The 16314-nt window shown below is 48.8% G+C and overlaps 1 protein-coding gene across 1 annotated transcript in view; it reads right to left on the reverse strand.

Annotated features, from left to right (window-relative positions):
• Positions 1–2367: 2367 nt before the first annotated feature.
• Positions 2368–16314, reverse strand: part of LOC309622264 (uncharacterized protein) — a gene marked incomplete at its 3' end in the record, with an annotated part of 39081 nt that continues 25134 nt past the window's right edge. Inside the window, exons 6-10 of the mRNA XM_082409385.1 lie at positions 14736–15049; positions 8964–9048; positions 8622–8738; positions 8140–8453; positions 2368–2452 (exon numbers count right to left, since the gene is read on the reverse strand). Of these exons, the coding sequence (XP_082265511.1) occupies positions 2368–2452; positions 8140–8453; positions 8622–8738; positions 8964–9048; positions 14736–15049 (915 nt within the window). The remainder of the gene's footprint in view (positions 2453–8139; positions 8454–8621; positions 8739–8963; positions 9049–14735; positions 15050–16314) is intronic.

The raw sequence follows: 16314 nt of genomic DNA on the forward strand, positions 1-16314 counted from the left end.
GTGGACCAGCAGCATAGCATCACCTGGGAACTTATGAGAAATGCAAATTCTCAGGCCTCACCCCAGAATCAGCAACTCTGGGGATGAGGCCCAGCAATCAGGAGTTTCACAAACCCATTAGGTGATCGTGATGCGTGCCCAAGTTTGAGAATCACCATCTCAAGGTAGTATTGCTTCAGCAAGTCAGTTACTCTATATAAAAATGAAGAGTTTATACATAGCAAGTATAGATAGAACAAATCTGTTATCAAGTTGTTTAAACAACTTTCAAGTTGCTAAAAAAATTAAGTTGTAATAAAGTTATATAGGTAAATACCGTTGTTATAAAAACACGAGGTGATATATAATGTGCACTAGACTGGTCAGTTTCCTTCATTTCCTGGTGAGCTGACTCTAAGAATTACTTGATGCCTCTCTCAAATTTTACTTATTACCTGCCTTAATCCTAACAAGGTTAAATATGGCACACTTAAGTTTTGCATTTTTTCCCAACTCCATTTTTGTACACAACTCCTATCTTTAGGGACATCCTACCTACTATGCCCTTAAGATATTACAAACGTCAATACTTCAGTAATAGGAAATTTAACTCAACCCAAAACTATAATAATTTTTTAATCTATGCACATGGGAATTCAAAATATACAGTTTTGTACTACAAATGTTAAAACAACAGAACAGCTCAGAAAGACAGTAATTTAACTCCTGTAGCTAGGGTATCAGTAGAGTAAAAGTTTGCCACCAAACCATTCCCTGCTCCAAGCTGTAAGACACTTCCCATTACGAATGCATGAATACGGCCGATTATATTGCTAGTAAAATTGAGACCTGACTGCTGAAACATTTACAGATTGAAAATTCAAATAGACGAAGGCCACCGACCCCTGATTCCTACACATATACAATGAAAGAGAACTATGCTATTAAAAAAAAAGAGAGAGCTATGCATCAGATCCCGCCCCCAAATACTATCCAGTCCAGCTCGACGGGGTCATTCTTTCACTCCATCAACATTTATTATGTGCCTACTGTGTGCCACGCATTGCACAGGCAGTGAACAAAACTGACCCCCAAATCCCTTCCTTCTTAATAACAGGAATGTCTCCCTGGGAGGTTAGGCACTGGGAGACCAAGCCCTGGTTGTCCCCACCCCAAAAGGGTTAATCACACTGACACCCGCACCCAAACGGCCCCCTAGACTTGCGGACACAGAGCCGCGGCCGCTAGGTTCTTTTATAATTGGGCCAAGACCTCTTGGGCAGGCTGGGGAAGCCCATGGCCTTGACCCTCCAGGGCACCCCAGCAGACAGGGAGCAAGGGACGCACACCCACCCCCCGCGCCACGTGCACACCCCGGCGCACGCCCCCACCGCCCTCCGCCCGTCCTGCACAGGCGCTGCCGCCGTCCGGCTCGCGCGTGCCCTGCACGGCGCTCGCGGCTTCTGACTCGGGGCCCGGACCCCCCACCAGCCCCGCTCCCATGAAGCCGCGACCCCGACCCCGCCCACAACCCCACCGGCCGTCCCCTCTTACCGGCGCACTGGGCCCGGCGCCCCGGCCTCCTGCCTCTCGGCGGCCGCCTCGCGGACCTCCTCCTCCTCCTCCTCCTCCTCCTCCTCCTCCTCCTCCTCGGCTGCCCCGGGAGCCCCTGCCGCGGCCCCGGCGGCCGCCTCTATCCCCGCCGCCACCGCCTCTCGCCACCGCCGCCGGGGCGCCGGCCCGCTCGCGGTCGCCATCCCCGCTAGGCCAGCCGCGGCCGGGTCGGCGTCCTCGGCCGCCCCGAGCTCCGAGCTCCGCCTGCATCTGGCCACCGAGGCGGTGCTGAACGCGCGCGAGCCGGGCCGCCGCGGAGACGCCCTTGCCCCACCGGAAACGGGCCGCACGGAGGAGCCGCGACCGACGGGCCCCCGGTGACAGCGAGCGCGAGCGCGGCGTGCGGGGCCGGGTATGGAAGCTGGCCGCGGCGGGGGCGGGGCGGGGTGGGGCGGGCCGGGGGGGCGTGGGCGGGGAAGGGGGCGGGGCGGCCGGCCCCGGGCCTGGCAGGTGGGGCCGGAACCTGGTCTCCCGCAGGGCCCGGGGTTCCGAGGAAAGGGCTGACCAGTAGAAGCTGCAAGTGGGAGGGGTGTTTCTGGGGGAAGGGCCCTAGGAAGTAAAAGGATGGGTTATGAAATAAAGTTTATATAATATGAACTCGTTTTTTAATTAAAAGTAGAAAGACATACTGATACGGTGTATTTGCCTAAGAAAAGGTCTTAAAAAGTACATACCAAAACATTAGTGTTACCGAGTCCAAGCTCCTGCTGCGCGCTGCAGGACAGGCCAGTGAATCCCAGAGATGACTGGTTGGGGCAAGGAGTAACGACTTACCTGGAGAGACAGCAAACCGAGAAGATGGTGGACTCCTGACCCCAAGGAACCAGCTGCCTGCGTTGGCATTCAGGCTTCTTTTATACTAAAACGGGAGAGAGCAAAGTCAAACATGTCCGGGTTCTGGTCAGCCTCCTCTTCCTCCTTGCAGTCATTCACAGGTGGGCCTGGTCAGGAGGTTTCTTGTCAGCTAAAAGAAAAGGTATTCTAGCTTAATGCTCACTACCTGGGAGGCAGGGTTCCCAGAGATGGGCCATTATGTATAATTGAAGCTTACAGGCAACAGCCCTTTAGTGACTAACTTGTAATAGAATACAAAGGTTCTTCCCTATTACATTAGTGGTTAACTGTGGGGTGAGACTTCCAGTGAGTTAATTCTTCCATTTTTTTTTTTCCTGTTTAGTCTCCTGATCTTCAAGAATGAATAGGTGTAATTTTTAAAGTTCCTTCATACCTCTGGGTTCAGGAGGAGGTATGAAGGAAGGGTGGGGTGCGGTCCTCAGGTGAGAGGTGTGGCCTGCCACAAGCCACCGGGAGTCCAGAGAACAGTGCAGCCTGTCATGGACAGAAGGGGCTCCCAGGATGTCAAAAGAATGTTTACAGAAATGACTGCTTTAGCTCACACTTATTGAGCACATGAGCATTTAATTCTCCTGTCAGCCCTGTGAGGTAGGTACTACTGTCATCCTTATTTTACAGATAAGGAAATAGCCCTAGAGAAGTTAAACCACTTGTCTGATGTGACACAGCTACGGTAGCGGTGGAAATGACATTCTAACTCAGGCAAGCTCTGTCTATCCATGTTTGTGTGTCGGTGTCACTTACTTAGTAGACAGTTTTGGGGACTCACCCATATTTTACGATTTAATCTTTTGTTCCTTTTTATTGCTAAGCAGTAGTTCATTTTATGGATCCAGTCTACTTTAACCAAGGGGGAAAAGGGCAGTTTTATATGGCTACATGGGAGCCATCTTTAACTTTGTATGACAAGGACTTCCCTGGTGGCGCAGTGGTTAAGAATCCGCCTGCCAGTGCAGGAGACACGGGTTCGAGCCCTGGTCCGGGAAGATCCCACAGGCCGCGGAGCAACTAAGCCCATGTGCCATAACTACTGAGCCTGCGCTCTAGAGTCCACGAGCCACAACTACTGAGCCCGCGAGCCGCGAGCCCGCGCTCCTCAACAAGAGAAGCCACTGCAATGAGAAGCCCGCACGTCGCAACGAACAGCAGCCCCCACTCGCCACAACTAGAGAAAGCCCACACGCAGCAACAAAGACCCAGTGCAGCCAAAAATAATACATAAAATTATTCTTTTTGAACAAAACTCTGTATTATAGAAACCACATGAAAATAATACAGAGAAGGGTTCAAACATCCACCATCCAATCAGTGTGGCGAAACAGGTGTTTTTTTTCCGAATCCTTTCTGTCCCTTTCTTACACTCATACATAGTTAACACTGTTCACTGCTTCTAATTATCTACTCTGTGCTTAGGCACAGTGCTTGGTCTTGACTGAAGATTGAGAAAAAAAGAAAAGAAAAAGAAAAAAGCCACAGTCCTTGCTCTCAAGTATCAGTAGCTCACTTCCCAGAAGGACGACTGTAAGTCTGTAAGCAGGTGACTGCACTATTGTGCTGAGTGCAGTGAGAGATTCAAGGTGAAGTCTGGAAGGAAGAAAAGTTGAACTGCCTCAATGAGTCACCCAGGGCTTCATGAGAAATAGACCCAGGAGCCAAGTCCTGATGGTTGAGCAGGACTTTGCCTGGTAAGTGGGACTAGAGAACTGCTGAAGGGTTGTCAACTGCAATCTTGAACAAAGTAACGCAGAGCACAGTTCTAAGTACTTCCCATATAGCACTTCCTTTAGACCTCACAGCAGCCTTATGAGGTACTACTCGTGTCATCCCTGTTTCACAGATGAGGGATCTAAGACGGAGACGTAAAGTAACTTCCAAATCACACAGCTAGTGAGTAAGGGAATGACTGGAACCCAGGGCAGTCTGGCTTCAGGTTCTATGCTGTTAACCACTGTACTCAGAAAACCATTCTGTAGAGGAGAATCAGAATTCCAGGCAGCCATCAGGAAACTACTGGAAGAGTCCAGGCCACAAATCATTAGGGCCTAAATTGAGAGCTAAGAAGGAAGATAATGGGACAGGTAGGAGATGGGAGAACTGATAGGACTCCGTGTCCAATTCTAAGTGGGGAGGTCAGAGTGAGAAGTTAGGGGTGATGCCCAGGTTTCTTGCTTGAGTGACCAGGTAGCTAATGATGCTATTAGCCAAGAGGGGAAATACAGGGTTGCGAGAGGAGATGTGTCAGGATAGTAGTATTTTTTTTAAACACTGTATTCTAGTATACATTTTTCTCTATTCATTGTCTTAATAGTTAACATTTTTGTCAATAGACACTGTCACTTCTCACACAGTACATCAATTTTTCCCTCTCTACTCTTCTCCAGCCTTTCCCATTTTTCATTCCTCCACATCCTATTTTTCTCTCTTTTTTTTTTAACCTTATCTTTTTTTGTGAAATTAACACTGTCAATGGCACTCAGAATTAAGTTATTCATCCTCATGCTCAAATTCATAATCCCACCCCTAGAGAAACACTAAACAAGCAGATGGGAGTAATAACAAGAATGTTATCCTTTTCTCTGCACCCCATAAAGGAACCAACAGGAGAACCCCTTGGACAACCTGAGCCCCCATCCCCTATGTGACCAGGAACTGTAATGGTTTGGTACATTCTCTCTTCCTGATTCTACGTGCAGTGACGTAAAGTTGGTTGCTTGAAACGGGTTACAGTGGGAACTTTTACACCACGGAACTTGGCAAAATTCTGCAAATCTGGACTTTGTTTCCACCCCCATCAGTGGGGCTGGAAACAGGTTGTTAAATATTTATCAACACACCACAGATTCAGGCTGTCACCAAGATGAAGAGCCACATATTAATCTCACGCCAGACAGCACAAATCAGGGCTTCTCAACTCCGGCACATTTAGGACTTGGTAATTTTGTGTGGTGGCGGTGGCTTGTCCTGAGCATTGTAGAATTTAACAGCATCCCCAGCCTCCAGCCACTAGGTGCTACCCACTGACGACCCTCCCTCCCCCCAGTTATGACAACCAAAGATGTCTCCAGACATTTATCCCAAGGGGCAACATCACCCTGCCTGAGAACCACTAGCAAAAATGGATTTAACTGTATACCTATCCCTCAAGAAGCCTCCAAAATTATGACATTGAAAAGATCAGTGGGACGGGGGGCGGGGGGGTGTGGGAGCAGGAATTCCCTGGCAGTCCAGTGATTAGGGGTCCACACTTTCACTGCCAAGGGTATGGGTTCGATCCCTGGTCGGGGAAATAAGATCAGTGGGTTTCAGATTAAGCCAACTTCGTTAGAGCACAGAGAGACTTGCTTGTGGATAGTAAAAGGTAACATTTATTTAACATTTACTTTGCGCCTGGCACAATTCCGAGCACGTTACACACACTAACTCATTTAACCTTCATTACTGTTTCTAGGAAGTAAATACTATTATTCCTATTTTACAGATAAGAAAACTGAGTCACAAAGGAGTTCAATCATTTGCTCAAGCTAATGAGTGACAAAACTGAGATTCATACCCGGTCAGTCTGGTTTCACCATCTGTGCCCTTATGTCTATGCTGCGGATGCCATCAGAAGTCCAGGGACTACATTACTCTGCCCTCCCCATCTATGAGTTCAAGGTTTTTTCCATTCAACCAGGAGTGTTTAGGATATGGAGAATTTGAAGGTCTCCTGCTAACACTTCCTAATTGGAGGACATCACTGACAGAAATCCTTTTCACCAGGATGTTGAGAAAGAATGCTTTCCTCATTTGATTCTGATCCACATGGGAAAAGTGTCTGTCATCGAGGATGAAAATGGCACACAAGTACCTACTGCATTGCAAAAAAAACCCAAAAAACAACAGAGAGCTTTTAGTTTTATAAATAACAAAGGGAAGGAGGATTTTCTGCAACTGCTTTGACATGATAGTCCTGATTTTAAATACATGCCATTGCATGAATAAAAAATTCAGTTCTCCCTGAGGTAGTATTCATGAGCTATCTAAAACAGAGTCCTGAATTACATAGGTAACTCCTAAGAAACTAAACCTCCCTTTTTGCATATTTTATATATGCAAAAACTATATATGACCTAATTTTTTTAAATGAAGCCAATTCCTTAAGGTAATAGTTCTCAAAGTGTGGACCAGCAGCATAGCATCACCTGGGAACTTATGAGAAATGCAAATTCTCAGGCCTCACCCCAGAATCAGCAACTCTGGGGATGAGGCCCAGCAATCAGGAGTTTCACAAACCCATTAGGTGATCGTGATGCGTGCCCAAGTTTGAGAATCACCATCTCAAGGTAGTATTGCTTCAGCAAGTCAGTTACTCTATATAAAAATGAAGAGTTTATACATAGCAAGTACAGATAGAACAAATCTGTTATCAAGTTGTTTAAACAACTTTCAAGTTGCTAAAAAAATTAAGTTGTAATAAAGTTATATAGGTAAATACCGTTGTTATAAAAACACGAGGTGATATATAATGTGCACTAGACTGGTCAGTTTCCTTCATTTCCTGGTGAGCTGACTCTAAGAATTACTTGATGCCTCTCTCAAATTTTACTTATTACCTGCCTTAATCCTAACAAGGTTAAATATGGCACACTTAAGTTTTGCATTTTTTCCCAACTCCATTTTTGTACACAACTCCTATCTTTAGGGACATCCTACCTACTATGCCCTTAAGATATTACAAACGTCAATACTTCAGTAATAGGAAATTTAACTCAACCCAAAACTATAATAATTTTTTAATCTATGCACATGGGAATTCAAAATATACAGTTTTGTACTACAAATGTTAAAACAACAGAACAGCTCAGAAAGACAGTAATTTAACTCCTGTAGCTAGGGTATCAGTAGAGTAAAAGTTTGCCCCCAAACCATTCCCTGCTCCAAGCTGTAAGACACTTCCCATTACGAATGCATGAATACGGCCGATTATATTGCTAGTAAAATTGAGACCTGACTGCTGAAACATTTACAGATTGAAAATTCAAATAGACGAAGGCCACCGACCCCTGATTCCTACACATATACAATGAAAGAGAACTATGCTATTAAAAAAAAAGAGAGAGCTATGCATCAGATCCCGCCCCCAAATACTATCCAGTCCAGCTCGTCGGGGTCATTCTTTCACTCCATGAACACTTATTATGTGCCTACTGTGTGCCACGCATTGCACAGGCAGTGAACAAAACTGACCCCCAAATCCCTTCCTTCTTAATAACAGGAATGTCTCCCTGGGAGGTTAGGCACTGGGAGACCAAGCCCTGGTTGTCCCCACCCCAAAAGGGTTAATCACACTGACACCCGCACCCAAACGGCCCCCTAGACTTGCGGACACAGAGCCGCGGCCGCTAGGTTCTTTTATAATTGGGCCAAGACCTCTTGGGCAGGCTGGGGAAGCCCATGGCCTTGACCCTCCAGGGCACCCCAGCAGACAGGGAGCAAGGGACGCACACCCACCCCCCGCGCCACGTGCACACCCCGGCGCACGCCCCCACCGCCCTCCGCCCGTCCTGCACAGGCGCTGCCGCCGTCCGGCTCGCGCGTGCCCTGCACGGCGCTCGCGGCTTCTGACTCGGGGCCCGGACCCCCCACCAGCCCCGCTCCCACGAAGCCGCGACCCCGACCCCGCCCACAACCCCACCGGCCGTCCCCTCTTACCGGCGCACTGGGCCCGGCGCCCCGGCCTCCTGCCTCCTGCCTCTCGGCGGCCGCCTCGCGGACCTCCTCCTCCTCCTCCTCCTCCTCGGCTGCCCCAGGAGCCCCTGCCGCGGCCCCGGCGGCCGCCTCTATCCCCGCCGCCGCCGCCTCTCGCCACCGCCGCCGGGGCGCCGGCCCGCTCGCGGTCGCCATCCCCGCTAGGCCAGCCGCGGCCGGGTCGGCGTCCTCGGCCGCCCCGAGCTCCGAGCTCCGCCTGCATCTGGCCACCGACGGCGGTGCTGAACGCGCGCGAGCCGGGCCGCCGCGGAGACGCCCTTGCCCCACCGGAAACGGGCCGCACGGAGGAGCCGCGACCGACGGGCCCCCGGTGACAGCGAGCGCGAGCGCGGCGTGCGGGGCCGGGTATGGAAGCTGGCCGCGGCGGGGGCGGGGCGGGGTGGGGCGGGCCGGGGGGGCGTGGGCGGGGAAGGGGGCGGGGCGGCCGGCCCCGGGCCTGGCAGGTGGGGCCGGAACCTGGTCTCCCGCAGGGCCGGGGGTTCCGAGGAAAGGGCTGACCAGTAGAAGCTGCAAGTGGGAGGGGTGTTTCTGGGGGAAGGGCCCTAGGAAGTAAAAGGATGGGTTATGAAATAAAGTTTATATAATATGAACTCGTTTTTTAATTAAAAGTAGAAAGACATACTGATACGGTGTATTTGCCTAAGAAAAGGTCTTAAAAAGTACATACCAAAACATTAGTGTTACCGAGTCCAAGCTCCTGCTGCGCGCTGCAGGACAGGCCAGTGAATCCCAGAGATGACTGGTTGGGGCAAGGAGTAACGACTTACCTGGAGAGACAGCAAACCGAGAAGATGGTGGACTCCTGACCCCAAGGAACCAGCTGCCTGCGTTGGCATTCAGGCTTCTTTTATACTAAAACGGGAGAGAGCAAAGTCAAACATGTCCGGGTTCTGGTCAGCCTCCTCTTCCTCCTTGCAGTCATTCACAGGTGGGCCTGGTCAGGAGGTTTCTTGTCAGCTAAAAGAAAAGGTATTCTAGCTTAATGCTCACTACCTGGGAGGCAGGGTTCCCAGAGATGGGCCATTATGTATAATTGAAGCTTACAGGCAACAGCCCTTTAGTGACTAACTTGTAATAGAATACAAAGGTTCTTCCCTATTACATTAGTGGTTAACTGTGGGGTGAGACTTCCAGTGAGTTAATTCTTCCATTTTTTTTTTTCCTGTTTAGTCTCCTGATCTTCAAGAATGAATAGGTGTAATTTTTAAAGTTCCTTCATACCTCTGGGTTCAGGAGGAGGTATGAAGGAAGGGTGGGGTGCGGTCCTCAGGTGAGAGGTGTGGCCTGCCACAAGCCACCGGGAGTCCAGAGAACAGTGCAGCCTGTCATGGACAGAAGGGGCTCCCAGGATGTCAAAAGAATGTTTACAGAAATGACTGCTTTAGCTCACACTTATTGAGCACATGAGCATTTAATTCTCCTGTCAGCCCTGTGAGGTAGGTACTACTGTCATCCTTATTTTACAGATAAGGAAATAGCCCTAGAGAAGTTAAACCACTTGTCTGATGTGACACAGCTACGGTAGCGGTGGAAATGACATTCTAACTCAGGCAAGCTCTGTCTATCCATGTTTGTGTGTCGGTGTCACTTACTTAGTAGACAGTTTTGGGGACTCACCCATATTTTACGATTTAATCTTTTGTTCCTTTTTATTGCTAAGCAGTAGTTCATTTTATGGATCCAGTCTACTTTAACCAAGGGGGAAAAGGGCAGTTTTATATGGCTACATGGGAGCCATCTTTAACTTTGTATGACAAGGACTTCCCTGGTGGCGCAGTGGTTAAGAATCCGCCTGCCAGTGCAGGAGACACGGGTTCGAGCCCTGGTCCGGGAAGATCCCACAGGCCGCGGAGCAACTAAGCCCATGTGCCATAACTACTGAGCCTGCGCTCTAGAGTCCACGAGCCACAACTACTGAGCCCGCGAGCCGCGAGCCCGCGCTCCTCAACAAGAGAAGCCACTGCAATGAGAAGCCCGCACGTCGCAACGAACAGCAGCCCCCACTCGCCACAACTAGAGAAAGCCCACACGCAGCAACAAAGACCCAGTGCAGCCAAAAATAATACATAAAATTATTCTTTTTGAACAAAACTCTGTATTATAGAAACCACATGAAAATAATACAGAGAAGGGTTCAAACATCCACCATCCAATCAGTGTGGCGAAACAGGTGTTTTTTTTCCGAATCCTTTCTGTCCCTTTCTTACACTCATACATAGTTAACACTGTTCACTGCTTCTAATTATCTACTCTGTGCTTAGGCACAGTGCTTGGTCTTGACTGAAGATTGAGAAAAAAAGAAAAGAAAAAGAAAAAAGCCACAGTCCTTGCTCTCAAGTATCAGTAGCTCACTTCCCAGAAGGACGACTGTAAGTCTGTAAGCAGGTGACTGCACTATTGTGCTGAGTGCAGTGAGAGATTCAAGGTGAAGTCTGGAAGGAAGAAAAGTTGAACTGCCTCAATGAGTCACCCAGGGCTTCATGAGAAATAGACCCAGGAGCCAAGTCCTGATGGTTGAGCAGGACTTTGCCTGGTAAGTGGGACTAGAGAACTGCTGAAGGGTTGTCAACTGCAATCTTGAACAAAGTAACGCAGAGCACAGTTCTAAGTACTTCCCATATAGCACTTCCTTTAGACCTCACAGCAGCCTTATGAGGTACTACTCGTGTCATCCCTGTTTCACAGATGAGGGATCTAAGACGGAGACGTAAAGTAACTTCCAAATCACACAGCTAGTGAGTAAGGGAATGACTGGAACCCAGGGCAGTCTGGCTTCAGGTTCTATGCTGTTAACCACTGTACTCAGAAAACCATTCTGTAGAGGAGAATCAGAATTCCAGGCAGCCATCAGGAAACTACTGGAAGAGTCCAGGCCACAAATCATTAGGGCCTAAATTGAGAGCTAAGAAGGAAGATAATGGGACAGGTAGGAGATGGGAGAACTGATAGGACTCCGTGTCCAATTCTAAGTGGGGAGGTCAGAGTGAGAAGTTAGGGGTGATGCCCAGGTTTCTTGCTTGAGTGACCAGGTAGCTAATGATGCTATTAGCCAAGAGGGGAAATACAGGGTTGCGAGAGGAGATGTGTCAGGATAGTAGTATTTTTTTTAAACACTGTATTCTAGTATACATTTTTCTCTATTCATTGTCTTAATAGTTAACATTTTTGTCAATAGACACTGTCACTTCTCACACAGTACATCAATTTTTCCCTCTCTACTCTTCTCCAGCCTTTCCCATTTTTCATTCCTCCACATCCTATTTTTCTCTCTTTTTTTTTTAACCTTATCTTTTTTTGTGAAATTAACACTGTCAATGGCACTCAGAATTAAGTTATTCATCCTCATGCTCAAATTCATAATCCCACCCCTAGAGAAACACTAAACAAGCAGATGGGAGTAATAACAAGAATGTTATCCTTTTCTCTGCACCCCATAAAGGAACCAACAGGAGAACCCCTTGGACAACCTGAGCCCCCATCCCCTATGTGACCAGGAACTGTAATGGTTTGGTACATTCTCTCTTCCTGATTCTACGTGCAGTGACGTAAAGTTGGTTGCTTGAAACGGGTTACAGTGGGAACTTTTACACCACGGAACTTGGCAAAATTCTGCAAATCTGGACTTTGTTTCCACCCCCATCAGTGGGGCTGGAAACAGGTTGTTAAATATTTATCAACACACCACAGATTCAGGCTGTCACCAAGATGAAGAGCCACATATTAATCTCACGCCAGACAGCACAAATCAGGGCTTCTCAACTCCGGCACATTTAGGACTTGGTAATTTTGTGTGGTGGCGGTGGCTTGTCCTGAGCATTGTAGAATTTAACAGCATCCCCAGCCTCCAGCCACTAGGTGCTACCCACTGACGACCCTCCCTCCCCCCAGTTATGACAACCAAAGATGTCTCCAGACATTTATCCCAAGGGGCAACATCACCCTGCCTGAGAACCACTAGCAAAAATGGATTTAACTGTATACCTATCCCTCAAGAAGCCTCCAAAATTATGACATTGAAAAGATCAGTGGGACGGGGGGCGGGGGGGTGTGGGAGCAGGAATTCCCTGGCAGTCCAGTGATTAGGGGTCCACACTTTCACTGCCAAGGGTATGGGTTCGATCCCTGGTCGGGGAAATAAGATCAGTGGGTTTCAGATTAAGCCAACTTCGTTAGAGCACAGAGAGACTTGCTTGTGGATAGTAAAAGGTAACATTTATTTAACATTTACTTTGCGCCTGGCACAATTCCGAGCACGTTACACACACTAACTCATTTAACCTTCATTACTGTTTCTAGGAAGTAAATACTATTATTCCTATTTTACAGATAAGAAAACTGAGTCACAAAGGAGTTCAATCATTTGCTCAAGCTAATGAGTGACAAAACTGAGATTCATACCCGGTCAGTCTGGTTTCACCATCTGTGCCCTTATGTCTATGCTGCGGATGCCATCAGAAGTCCAGGGACTACATTACTCTGCCCTCCCCATCTATGAGTTCAAGGTTTTTTCCATTCAACCAGGAGTGTTTAGGATATGGAGAATTTGAAGGTCTCCTGCTAACACTTCCTAATTGGAGGACATCACTGACAGAAATCCTTTTCACCAGGATGTTGAGAAAGAATGCTTTCCTCATTTGATTCTGATCCACATGGGAAAAGTGTCTGTCATCGAGGATGAAAATGGCACACAAGTACCTACTGCATTGCAAAAAAAACCCAAAAAACAACAGAGAGCTTTTAGTTTTATAAATAACAAAGGGAAGGAGGATTTTCTGCAACTGCTTTGACATGATAGTCCTGATTTTAAATACATGCCATTGCATGAATAAAAAATTCAGTTCTCCCTGAGGTAGTATTCATGAGCTATCTAAAACAGAGTCCTGAATTACATAGGTAACTCCTAAGAAACTAAACCTCCCTTTTTGCATATTTTATATATGCAAAAACTATATATGACCTAATTTTTTTAAATGAAGCCAATTCCTTAAGGTAATAGTTCTCAAAGTGTGGACCAGCAGCATAGCATCACCTGGGAACTTATGAGAAATGCAAATTCTCAGGCCTCACCCCAGAATCAGCAACTCTGGGGATGAGGCCCAGCAATCAGGAGTTTCACAAACCCATTAGGTGATCGTGATGCGTGCCCAAGTTTGAGAATCACCATCTCAAGGTAGTATTGCTTCAGCAAGTCAGTTACTCTATATAAAAATGAAGAGTTTATACATAGCAAGTACAGATAGAACAAATCTGTTATCAAGTTGTTTAAACAACTTTCAAGTTGCTAAAAAAATTAAGTTGTAATAAAGTTATATAGGTAAATACCGTTGTTATAAAAACACGAGGTGATATATAATGTGCACTAGACTGGTCAGTTTCCTTCATTTCCTGGTGAGCTGACTCTAAGAATTACTTGATGCCTCTCTCAAATTTTACTTATTACCTGCCTTAATCCTAACAAGGTTAAATATGGCACACTTAAGTTTTGCATTTTTTCCCAACTCCATTTTTGTACACAACTCCTATCTTTAGGGACATCCTACCTACTATGCCCTTAAGATATTACAAACGTCAATACTTCAGTAATAGGAAATTTAACTCAACCCAAAACTATAATAATTTTTTAATCTATGCACATGGGAATTCAAAATATACAGTTTTGTACTACAAATGTTAAAACAACAGAACAGCTCAGAAAGACAGTAATTTAACTCCTGTAGCTAGGGTATCAGTAGAGTAAAAGTTTGCCCCCAAACCATTCCCTGCTCCAAGCTGTAAGACACTTCCCATTACGAATGCATGAATACGGCCGATTATATTGCTAGTAAAATTGAGACCTGACTGCTGAAACATTTACAGATTGAAAATTCAAATAGACGAAGGCCACCGACCCCTGATTCCTACACATATACAATGAAAGAGAACTATGCTATTAAAAAAAAAGAGAGAGCTATGCATCAGATCCCGCCCCCAAATACTATCCAGTCCAGCTCGTCGGGGTCATTCTTTCACTCCATGAACACTTATTATGTGCCTACTGTGTGCCACGCATTGCACAGGCAGTGAACAAAACTGACCCCCAAATCCCTTCCTTCTTAATAACAGGAATGTCTCCCTGGGAGGTTAGGCACTGGGAGACCAAGCCCTGGTTGTCCCCACCCCAAAAGGGTTAATCACACTGACACCCGCACCCAAACGGCCCCCTAGACTTGCGGACACAGAGCCGCGGCCGCTAGGTTCTTTTATAATTGGGCCAAGACCTCTTGGGCAGGCTGGGGAAGCCCATGGCCTTGACCCTCCAGGGCACCCCAGCAGACAGGGAGCAAGGGACGCACACCCACCCCCCGCGCCACGTGCACACCCCGGCGCACGCCCCCACCGCCCTCCGCCCGTCCTGCACAGGCGCTGCCGCCGTCCGGCTCGCGCGTGCCCTGCACGGCGCTCGCGGCTTCTGACTCGGGGCCCGGACCCCCCACCAGCCCCGCTCCCACGAAGCCGCGACCCCGACCCCGCCCACAACCCCACCGGCCGTCCCCTCTTACCGGCGCACTGGGCCCGGCGCCCCGGCCTCCTGCCTCCTGCCTCTCGGCGGCCGCCTCGCGGACCTCCTCCTCCTCCTCCTCCTCCTCGGCTGCCCCAGGAGCCCCTGCCGCGGCCCCGGCGGCCGCCTCTATCCCCGCCGCCGCCGCCTCTCGCCACCGCCGCCGGGGCGCCGGCCCGCTCGCGGTCGCCATCCCCGCTAGGCCAGCCGCGGCCGGGTCGGCGTCCTCGGCCGCCCCGAGCTCCGAGCTCCGCCTGCATCTGGCCACCGACGGCGGTGCTGAACGCGCGCGAGCCGGGCCGCCGCGGAGACGCCCTTGCCCCACCGGAAACGGGCCGCACGGAGGAGCCGCGACCGACGGGCCCCCGGTGACAGCGAGCGCGAGCGCGGCGTGCGGGGCCGGGTATGGAAGCTGGCCGCGGCGGGGGCGGGGCGGGGTGGGGCGGGCCGGGGGGGCGTGGGCGGGGAAGGGGGCGGGGCGGCCGGCCCCGGGCCTGGCAGGTGGGGCCGGAACCTGGTCTCCCGCAGGGCCGGGGGTTCCGAGGAAAGGGCTGACCAGTAGAAGCTGCAAGTGGGAGGGGTGTTTCTGGGGGAAGGGCCCTAGGAAGTAAAAGGATGGGTTATGAAATAAAGTTTATATAATATGAACTCGTTTTTTAATTAAAAGTAGAAAGACATACTGATACGGTGTATTTGCCTAAGAAAAGGTCTTAAAAAGTACATACCAAAACATTAGTGTTACCGAGTCCAAGCTCCTGCTGCGCGCTGCAGGACAGGCCAGTGAATCCCAGAGATGACTGGTTGGGGCAAGGAGTAACGACTTACCTGGAGAGACAGCAAACCGAGAAGATGGTGGACTCCTGACCCCAAGGAACCAGCTGCCTGCGTTGGCATTCAGGCTTCTTTTATACTAAAACGGGAGAGAGCAAAGTCAAACATGTCCGGGTTCTGGTCAGCCTCCTCTTCCTCCTTGCAGTCATTCACAGGTGGGCCTGGTCAGGAGGTTTCTTGTCAGCTAAAAGAAAAGGTATTCTAGCTTAATGCTCACTACCTGGGAGGCAGGGTTCCCAGAGATGGGCCATTATGTATAATTGAAGCTTACAGGCAACAGCCCTTTAGTGACTAACTTGTAATAGAATACAAAGGTTCTTCCCTATTACATTAGTGGTTAACTGTGGGGTGAGACTTCCAGTGAGTTAATTCTTCCATTTTTTTTTTTCCTGTTTAGTCTCCTGATCTTCAAGAATGAATAGGTGTAATTTTTAAAGTTCCTTCATACCTCTGGGTTCAGGAGGAGGTATGAAGGAAGGGTGGGGTGCGGTCCTCAGGTGAGAGGTGTGGCCTGCCACAAGCCACCGGGAGTCCAGAGAACAGTGCAGCCTGTCATGGACAGAAGGGGCTCCCAGGATGTCAAAAGAATGTTTACAGAAATGACTGCTTTAGCTCACACTTATTGAGCACATGAGCATTTAATTCTCCTGTCAGCCCTGTGAGGTAGGTACTACTGTCATCCTTATTTTACAGATAAGGAAATAGCCCTAGAGAAGTTAAACCACTTGTCTGATGTGACACAGCTACGG

This window comes from Balaenoptera borealis (assembly GCF_965194805.1).
Source record: "Balaenoptera borealis genome assembly, contig: HAP1_SCAFFOLD_1956, whole genome shotgun sequence".
In the NCBI taxonomy this organism is placed as follows: Eukaryota; Metazoa; Chordata; class Mammalia; order Artiodactyla; family Balaenopteridae; genus Balaenoptera; species Balaenoptera borealis.